General features: G+C 34.5%; 1 protein-coding gene across 2 annotated transcripts in view; it reads left to right on the forward strand.

The window, feature by feature from the left end:
• The window catches only part of CNTN1 (contactin 1), a 270,443-nt gene extending 259,822 nt beyond the window's left edge, over positions 1 to 10,621 (forward strand). For both annotated transcript variants that reach the window (XM_045587921.1, XM_036457218.2), the window contains one exon: positions 8,174 to 10,621. In XM_045587921.1, coding sequence (XP_045443877.1) covers positions 8,174 to 8,250 — 77 coding nt within the window. In that variant the 3' untranslated portion in view covers positions 8,251 to 10,621. The remainder of the gene's footprint in view (positions 1 to 8,173) is intronic.
• The last annotated feature ends 292 nt before the right edge of the window (positions 10,622 to 10,913 follow it).

Genomic DNA, 10,913 nt, shown 5'->3' on the forward strand with positions numbered 1-10,913 from the left:
TAACCACAGATGTGCTCAACTGGTTCCTCAAGCCCAGAACTGAAAAGGATCCTTCCACTTTGGCATGAGACACACACAGATTCTTAACTTTTCTCTCTGGCTCTACTTGCTGTTTTTTGTTTTGTTTTGTTTTGTTTTTTTGCCTCAAAAACTGATTGGGGGAAGGAAAAATCAGTCGTGGCAGTGGAAGGAATAATTTAACATGTATTGTGTGTATGGCGACATAGAATGGGGCATCTAAAGTCTCCTGTCCCTGGAACATTAATCAAGGTTGAGAGAAATGGATCCTGGTGGTAGTGTGATGTATTCCACAAAGCTGGGGCTGTCCATGTAAGAGCGCTATGTCAAACAGCCACATCCAAAGCCAAATGCAAAGATGAACTGATAGAATCAACCGGATCTTGTTGTCTGTGAATTCATCACAAGAAAGGAATTGAAATGTTATTTGTTAAAGATTTTGTATAAGATGAGAAAAAAAATAAATCCATGATACCCATTACATGTATAATATGTTGCACATTTTAGAGAAAAGAATCCAAATGAGGTCTGGGTTTCTTCAGTTTTCCTTCATAACCCAGGCTATTCTTACTAAATATTTGCTAAATAAAGTCACATTTTAAATGAAGAAACTAAATTTCATATTTCAATTTCACAATTATTAGGTGATAAACTATTTTAATTTAATCCTCACAAATATCCTGCTATTAAGTAGTGTGCTCTTCATTTTACAGATAAGGAAATGAAGGCTCCAAGAGGTGAAGTACCTCGTGAGAGGTCATATGTGCTCAAATAGAATGCTTTCTAACCTCAATCCCATGCTCTTGTGAAGCATCACTTTGCATTTCTAAAGATGTAGGCAAACCAATTTTAAAAGTCCTCAGAATTATAGTCTCATCTTAACCCCAAATGATGTCAAAATTAGGTTATTTGAGTATGTGTGAGCATGTGCTTGTTGGCCAATAGGCAGTTAGAATTTACTTTCACATTTCCCAGCAAATAATCAGTCTTTATTGTATTGGAAATGCTTGCTCCTTTCTCAAAGAAGAATGCATCCTGGCAATCTAGTATTTTCTGGGAGGGAAAGGGCCAGAGTCAACAGTAAGGAACTAGTACAACTGCTAGGATAAGCTGCCAGCAAGACATGTACCCCTGCCAAAAAAAAAAATCTATTTTGCTTGGCATATGGGTTTATAATTGCCAAACAAGTAGGAGCAGCAAGATTAGTGGGTTTTACCAAATTGACAAACCCATCAAAGCCACTATCACTTATATGATCAAGTTTTTAATATATATATTTATAAAGCAATATCAACTTTGATTATCATAAATAAGGGGAAATATAACAAATGTGTTTGCAAATTTTATGGCTCAATGCTTGATATTCTTAAATATATATGGTTTGCTTAGAATCATAGACTCATGGCCATAGTAGGAACCGAAGGACTTAGAACATTGAACCCTATCATTTAACAGAAGGAAAATCCACATCCGTAACAAGTAAAGTAGCCAAAGATCACACCAGCTTCAGAGCCATATCTTTTTTGCCCAAAGTTATACAACTCACTATTGGCAGAATTGGAAGTAGGTCTTAAGCTGTTTTGTTTTGTGTGTTTTTCTTCTCCACATAATTTAGAATTTGCTATCTGAAGGAGGCACAAGGAAATAAAACTATTAAAAGCAAAATAAACAAGCTAGTACATGCAGACAGTATGAAAACATAAGTATCCAAAGGCAAAAACAATCATCAGTTGTTTTAAAAAAGCTGTATTTCAAAGGTCAAATCCATTTCTCTTTTGTTTTCTTTTCCAGAAAGTCTTAAAACAAATTGGGATAAATATTCATTTTGTCAAAGACAGGCAGTTAATGCTTATAATAATTGGTATAAAGTTGAAAACTGTCTTGGATTTTTTTCTCAAGAGACCGACTTGAATAGAAACTAACTATCTTTAAAAAAATACACCTCTTAATTAATATATATATATATTTTATTGATTTTTTACACAGAGGAAGGAAGAGGGATAGAGAGTTAGAAATATCAATGAGAGAGAGACATTGATCAGCTGCCTCTTGCACACCTCCTACTGGGGATGTGCCCGCAACCAAGGTACATGCCCTTGACTGGAATCGAACCTGGGACCCTTCAGACTGCAGGCCTCTGCTCATTATACTGATCCAAACTGGTCAGGGCCCTCTTTTAATTTTGAATATGTATTAGACAACTAATTAAAATGATTTTGGTATATAACCTAAAGGAAATTTTAACATTAACCTTACTAAATTACATGAGTTTTATTAGAAATTCTATGCCAGTTCCCAAGAAGGCAAAACTCTACTATTTTATAAATTTGTACATTTTGCACCTTGGCTCAATTCTATAATTTCCATGGATAACATGTAGACAGGACAAAAAATCGGGTGAGAATCTATGGGGAGAAATCATGCAAGAGAAAATATGCAAGTAAGAAAAGATACTACAAAATGAAAATTCCAGAAATGAATTAACCAGTAAAGATTGTTTTGTCTCAGACACTTTGACTTTGTAAAATTCCAGTAGCCAAGACAAATTTTAACATATTTGTTTTTGCCTCAAGTATAAAATTCTGCACAAAAATTGGGAGTGCATGAATTTTTAAAATTATCTTTGAAAATTTATTCATGCATTATGTGTCAGTATCTCAAAGGAAGAAACAGCACTTCCTCCTTTCATGCATGTCTGCCATAAATTTAAGAAAATAAGTACCATTTCTCACCTCACCTTCCATAATCAAAAGGAAAAACAGACAAATAATTTGCTGAGTGTACAAGGGTAAAAGAGTGACTCAGCATTTCCAAAAAGTTGGGCCAAATCAAAAAACAAAGCTCTTAACCGCTACCAGTTTTTTGTTTTGTTTTTCAGACTAAATTCTTACAGTTGAATAAATGTGTAAAATGACAATCCCCCAATAGGCCTTCCTCTACAAATAAATAAGTTCAGAAACATGGACGTAACATAGTCCCAGTTACTGTAGTTTATTAAATTTCTTAGCATGTTTCCCTTTATGTAGTAATTATCAGTTTAAATTCCAAATCTTAAAATAAATATAACTATACAGATTTATTTACTCAGCAAAAAAAAAAAAAAAGAAGTTACTTTCGGCCGAGACCAGTTTTGCTCAATGGTTAGAGCGTTGGCTTGGGGACTGAAGGGTCCCAGGTTCAATTCTGGTCAAGGGCATGTACCTTGGTTGCAGGCATATCCCCAGCAGGGGGTGTGCAAGAGGATCTGATCGATGACTCTCTCTCATTGATGTTTGTAATTCTCTATCTCTCTCCCTTCCTCTCTGTACAAAATCAATAAAATAAATTTAAAAATAAAAAAAAGAAGTTAGTTTCTAGTCTTACACCTTCTAATGCTGCACCTATCATGAACAGCTCTCAAGGATTACTCATAAAAATGCCTCCTGTACTCTGAGTAATTTATATAAATGCTCTTTAAGTTTTCTCTAACTAAATAGATCAATCGCTTTTCTTAACTTTAAGCAATTAGGGGAAGTCAGTTAGAGAGGTTATGAATAATGCAGGCGAATAATTGCATGAAACACTTTTCTTAATTACCACAAAGCACATTTCCCAAAGTTGCAGACAGAATGCTGTTCTTGTGACATGCTACTTGACAAAAATCTTACACGGTCAACAATTTGGGAGATAGGAATTGTGCTGTTGCTTTTGGTGACTCTCTGTATGTATTTACACTTTCTTGTTGAAATGTAATCTCTCTTTCCCAGAATCCCTCTTTTTCTCCTGGAACCATACAGCCCTTTCACTGTGGAAAGTATTGTAGGACGTACCTGTGATCAGAATAAAAATTGACATCTTGTGACCCTGCCTCCTTGGCCACAGGAATTGGTTGAGGGATGGGAGGTTGTTCCAAGCCAGTTCAATCATAGAAATCCATTAAGTCAGCCATGGCAATTGGTCTGGGGTTGTGTTGTGACCCATACTTTGCAAATCAGAATCTTTCCTTGAAAGTTTTCTTACTGGAGTTGGGGTTAAAATATGTCATCTCTTTTATCTTGAGAACATATTGTTGTGAGCTTGGTGCTCTTGGGTATCTTGAAAAATTAGTCCAAGAGTATGAAGCAATCTGCAAAGAGAGAAGAGATGAAAGTATAAAACATGAAAGTCCCAGGTGCTCAGTTAACTTCTCTAGTTGCCCCAAAGTGGTACAACATCAGCTATCTCTTCAATTGTGCTCCTGTTACTGAAAGCAAAGTACTCACTTCATACTGAACTTAGTCCACACAGCTAAAAATATGATTTGGATATAATATATTCTCTGTTCTGAAGTTGTTCACAATCTAGAGATTTTAACCATTGTTAACATAGTGATATGACAAGGATAAAATTCCAAGTATTATGGAATCATCAGCAATAGCAAAGAAGAAGGAGTTCGGATTGAACCATGGTGTACAAATTAAAGCATCAGAAAAGAGATTTGTATTAAAAACTAACTATAACAGTTATATTCTTATAAAAAAAATATGAAGAGATTGTTAAACATTGCTTAACTTTTACTTGGAATTTTTCTTCTGAATATGTACCTTCCTGTATCAGGAACCCTTCCTAAAGGAAATAAGTCTGGGCAGTTCAGTTTTTTAAAAAGAAAATCCAGTGGAAGAGCTATAATAGTCTAAAATGGCTTTACCATTGTTCTAACAGGGTAAAACAATTCACCAGATTGATGACTTTTTACATGTTTGACATTCAGTACATATGTGAAAAGGAAAATATATATTTACTACCTACCAAGTAAATACTGAGATTATGTTTGATAGCAGTGTGGTGATATACACTTTGTTAGATACAAAACCAATATATATTGAAAATCCCTCAAGAATATAGGGATCCCACATATGAAATGACTTTAAATAGCGAATCAGTCAGGTCTCTAATTTGTATTTGGAATGTGGAAGAGAATTGGAGATGAAGACCACAATTACATAAGCTTGAGCCATTAGAGAAATTAAATATAGCACACATAAACATGAAGAGTTTATTTAGGATAAATCAAATATCCTGATGCTGAAGCCACAAATTATGAAATTGTATTTGGTTTTCATACTAACACCAGAACTTCAAAATGGCATCCACAATGGACTAAACTTCTTTCCGCGGCCACAGTTTGTACTGAGCCAACCCACTAAGTTAGGCAACTACGAGAACGTGTGCTCATTGCTGATGTCATTTGTGGTGCAAGGAGGGAGCACTGCCCAGTCTCTGCAGTCATTCCCAGACAAAGGTCTTCAGGTCAGATCGTTTAAATTAGGTCAAACATTGAAAACTACTGACTTTTTAGTTTTGAATATGATTGAGGTTTATCACTCTTCATCTTATCAGAACGAAATAGCATGTGGGTTGTGGCATATTTTAAACATATCTATGTAGAAAACTATGGAGGACAAAATACTGCAACAAAGTAAGATTCTTCAAAATGCTTTGGTGTTGTACCTTCCCCTATGTCATTTCTTTTCTTTCTGTGCCTTTGCCTTGACACATTAAGTTCCAGGTGTAGTGTGTTTATGAATCTCTAGAAGTGGTCCCTTTTTACAGCTGTCTACAGAAAGTGGCAGAGAGGTACAGAGTATGGTCTTTGGAGCCAGGCTAATCTGAGATCTAATCTTGGCTCCACCCACTCTACTGGCCTTGGCCTTGAACAAGTCATTTTACCTAAATTCTATGTTATATTATCTATAAAACCAGAATAATATGACCATTATTATTAATAGGCTGCGGCATTAATGTCAAAATGAATATAAAGAGTCAGGATAGTATCTGTCTTATGGCTGCTAAATAGGAGCTCTCATGGTTACTATTAGTGGTTAGTATAATCACTGTTATTGATAGCTTTCTTTCAGCATTGATGAGGCTACAAGTAGCTATTTGAGGATTGTTTCTATTGCCCTTCCATTTCTGCCCTCACTTTTTGACCTTTAGTGTCTTGTTTATTTTTAAGAACTATTTTAACTGAGTATGATGATGTTTTCCATGTAGCATGAATGGTACTAACAGGGCCATAGTGAAATGCATGCATGCAGATAGACCAACACATATCTTCTACCATATGAGAAGAATGCATGTGCTTTTAATAGATTCGAAATTCCGCCGGGACTGGTTTAGCTCAGTGGATAGAGCATCGGCCTGTGGACTGAAAGGTCCCGGGTTTGATTCTGGTCAAGGGCATGTACCTTGGTTGTGGGCACATCCCCAGTAGGGTGTGTGCAAGAGGCAGCTGGTCGATGATTCTCTCTCGTCGATGTTTCTAACTCTCTATCCCTCTCTCTTCCTCTCTGTGAAAAATCAATAAAATATATTTTAAAAAAATAGATTCGAAATTCCCCAAATCTTCCTAAATATAAAAGGAATATGCCAAATAAAGGGGTGTTTTATGCCACTGTTAACATGTAAAATAATAATGATTTAATTTTTAAAGTAAGCTTCCAAAACTTCACACAAATTTGTCATATTTATAAGCTGTTGACGGTACTTTTTAGCCTGTCACTCATTCCAGCAGTGTGTTCATTGATGATGGGGCCTCATGGCTGAAGAGAATGGAAAGGAATATTATGCCTTCTTGGTCCCATTTTTCATCCCTTTCTCAAGAATTCCAGTATGGGCAGGACCTATACCTTTAAACTTGCTTGATACAAGACAAGCCCTTCTGATATAATTATTAGCCTAATCTATATGTATAAGAGCCTAATATGCTAAGTGTCCAAATGTTCAACTAGTCACTATGATGTGCACTGACCACCAGGGGGCAGATGCTCTGACCAGTAGGTTAGCTTGCTGCTGGGGTCTGGCCGATAAAGATTGGGCAAGATGGGCTGGACACGCCCTGGAGCCCTTCCACAGTTCCTCCATGGCTGGCCAACCTCCCAGGGTTGTTGTCTTTATAACATGTTGTTATTGCTTATTTATTAATCAATTTATATGTTGTTTTCATATACATTTTATTACTTTTCTTTCATCTCTGACACTTCTAGTATAGAAAAAGGGTGAATAGCGATATTAAAGTATTTCTACTAATTAATTTCCTTTCAATGTGCACAAATCTATACACCAGGCTACTAGTATGTAATATAAATCCATAGCATGTTATATCATTTTTATTTTTAATTTACAATATAACATCTCAGGGCAATTATTCTTTAAATTTGAATAGATAATTTACAATTATTTTTCTGTTGGTCCTGGACAGGTAGTTCAGTTTTTAAGAGCATCATCCCTGTACTCCAAGATTATGAGCTTGATCTCTGGTCAGGGCACATACAAGAATCAACCAATGGTCAAAACCTGTTTGGCTCAGTGGTAGAGCATCGATCTGCAGACTGAAGTCCTGGGTTCGATTCTGGTCAAGGGCATGTACCTTGGTTGCTGGCACATCCCCAGTAGGGGGTGTGCAAGAGGCAGCTGAACAATGATTCTCTCTCATCGATGTTTCTAACTCTCTATTCCTCTTTTTTCCTCTCTGTAAAAAATCAATAAAATAAATATATTTTAAAAAAAAGAATCAACCAATGAATGCATAAATAAGTGGAACAATAAATCAATGTTTCTATTTCTCTTTCTCTCCCTTTCTCTCTCTAAAATCAATTAGTATATAAAAGTTTCAAAATATTTTTTAAAATCATGGTGTTTAAGCATCAAAATGTCTTAAAACCATTGGGATGTGAAGTTATATATCTATTTAGTTATATCTATGATGTCATTATCCCAGATAATCTTATTAGTATTTTTACTATCACCTCTTTATCTTATTTTTTAACATATCATATAGATTTTTTAACTTATTTATATATGATTTTTGATCTGGCACCTTCTGGTAGGAATTTGGGACTGTGAGATCATGAAGAAAACAAACGTTTGTGATCTTATCATCTTAAATGATTTACATGAACATGTATAAACAGTGCATGTGCTCTCATATAAAATCCTCCATCAAATATTTCTATTTTTTCTTAAATGACCTAAGAATAGTGAAATAGGGTGTGTGTGTGTGTGTGTGTGTGTGTGTGTGTGTGTGTAAGAACCACCTGGTTTTCAGGCCTATTTATTCTGACTTTCCCCGAAGCATTGATAAGAATAGTGATAGTTATCAGTAAAATTTCATACATGTTTTTGGTTTACTTTGTAGGTACATCCACCCTATTACCAAGTCTTCTTGGCTTACTGCTGCCTGCCTTTGGCATCCTTATCCACTTGGAATTCTGAATGTGGTCTGACAGCTGCTGTTCCTGACCCAGCTCAGAGAACATCCTTCATCCCTGCGATGACTACAGATTCTTCCAATTCCTGCGGCTCCATCCTAAGCCAAATACATTATTCTTTAACAAACTATCCAACTGATTTACAACACATGTTATGACTGAGGCATTCAGGAACCCCTTCATCCAAAAGAATAAGCTTTTAAATGGGATATAAAATGATTTTTAACTCGTTCCAATATGCCTTATAAACCACTTAACCTGATTCTGTGACAGTTGCATGATTTAATCCAATGGGACAAGTTACAGTGTTCAATTCAATTCCATAGGCTGTAGAGTGAAAGTAAAATCACCATACCCAGGTGCTTTAAATTCAATAACAAGTTGTGAAATATAATAGAGGTTGAAATGTTGATTGTATGTGGTAAGTGTAAGAGTAATACAGTCTCTTGTACTATCCCCTCTGTTTTGGGTCCTGCATATTTTCAAATGGCCCTTATCATTCATGACATTTTCCGTTTTCTTAAAAAGAATAGGGTATAACTGAAACATTGTGACTTAAATCTCATTACCAAATCATCTTACTGAATGGGTTGAAAGATCTGGAATATTGAAAACCAAATTCTAGAACTTATTATCAGTATTCTTATTTTGAAAGTAATTTTCTAAACATTTACTTTTTAGAATGGGTAATTCTTTTAAATTAGTTTTTAATAGTAAAGTTACCGTGTCATATGAAGATTATTTTTTACTTTTGTATTCTTCTGTGAAATTATGTTATGCTTTTCTTATTATCAATTTGAAACCTCAAAAATCACAGCTCTTATTTAGAGTACTATCATATTGCTGTATTTATCCATATGTGGAATAATGAATGTTGAAAAGTAGAGGGCTTCCATTTTTTAATCAAGATGTGATAGTCTTTATACCACTAGGAATAAATGACAGTTAAGTAAGTATCAGGATTATGTACTAATATTCTAGTACCTTGGTTTTTGTGCTGCATTTCTAAGTAAAAACCTGTCTTTACTGAAAGCGTAGGGTCAAGAAATCACCTATAGGTTGGAAAAACCACAGTATTCCTTATTTTTTTTAAATTTAGTTTTAAACTCATTCCTGCTTCAAGGCAATACCGAAAACTGGCTAAAAATACCAAATCTGTATGTTGCTGATGGTACTTTGAAGGGTATGCAAAACTGAAAGGCCAGAAGGAGACAAATAATGTGTTCATCCAATGTGGTCTCCCAAGTGCTGGTGCTTATAAGTTGTGAAAGGAAGACACACATTTCTTCATTCTTCATGGTGTGCCCGAAATGTGTTTGAGTGTGGATGTGAAAGAAATCAAGTAATAAGGATTAGCTGGCCCCTGAATTAGTGCAATGACAGATGCTTCGAGAGGTATAATCCTATTTTATTAGCACAACCTTGTGAGCTAATTAGAGATAGAGTTTATCTTTTTAGAAATGAAACCTTATAGGTTCGTAAAAAGATATTTACAGGAAGCAAAACAGATCTATTACTATTTTATCCCCCCTTTCTTTAATTTGTATAATTTTTGTACTATATATCTACATGTAAATGTTAGAGCTTTTGTTATAAAAATATCACTTCATTAGTTGACATTTAACTCTTTGTTATAAAATGAAACTTTTAAAAAATAAACTAAAGAGGTTATTTCCCAGCAGAAGTATGTCAACAGTCCTAAGAGCATTATCAAATTTCATAAAATATTTAATTATTTGAAAAAGAACATATCTTCATACTTTAGGAAAATGAATAATCCCTAAGCCTTCTGTACAAATGTTTGTGTTTTCATTGTTATATTTTGGGGTTTTCCTTTTGCAGTATGACCCATGTTGGGCATTTTTATATAATCAACAACTAAATCTTTTGCCAAATGCATGCTTGCCTTTTATTTTCTAATGTATGGTAATAAAGAGCAAAACTGGTTAGATTTTGCATGAAATGGTTCTGAAAGGTAAGAAGAAAACAGACTTTGGAAGTTACTTGTTTAATTTTAAATTTGTGACAGAGATTAGGCAGATTAATATCCCTCATACACTCATAACTCATGCTTTTCATTTCCTCATACAGTTGTACCAATTTGACTGGGACCATCCGTTTTAAACTGTTGTCAAACTAATATATCACCTGCTTTAAGATGCAAGATTCTGAATTAAACTTTATATAGATATAGGCATATCTGTTGTTTCTTTGTATTTCAGGAAAGGTGATAGTAGATTTCTTTGATACTGATAAATATTGAATTGATTTTTTTAGTTATTTTTTATCATTTTTTTCAATGGAGTAGTATAGGACTGTGCTTTGTCCTTTTTATGAATGAAAAAAAATATAAAGAAATAAATGTCTTAATGTTATCCAAAAAATAAAAACTGTCCTTTTAATTTACCTAATGTTGAAAATTGATTTGTAGAAAGTTTCCTTTATAAGTCAAATATCAAGGAATAATTATAACTTGTTAGCAACAGTTTAATGTTCAAAGGGTTCTACAAAAAGTATCCACACAGACACAAAGACACACGTGAACTTGAATGCACTCATACACAAGCAATATTATATTGAAATATAAATAACTTCAATTTATGGAGATGTCAGTGACTATCACTCAGTCTACTGTTAGACATTAAAACAAGCCACTAGACTAGATGC

The sequence above is a fragment of the Pipistrellus kuhlii genome, unplaced genomic scaffold (genome assembly GCF_014108245.1).
Source record: "Pipistrellus kuhlii isolate mPipKuh1 unplaced genomic scaffold, mPipKuh1.p scaffold_m20_p_3, whole genome shotgun sequence".
NCBI classification, from domain to species: domain Eukaryota; kingdom Metazoa; phylum Chordata; class Mammalia; order Chiroptera; family Vespertilionidae; genus Pipistrellus; species Pipistrellus kuhlii.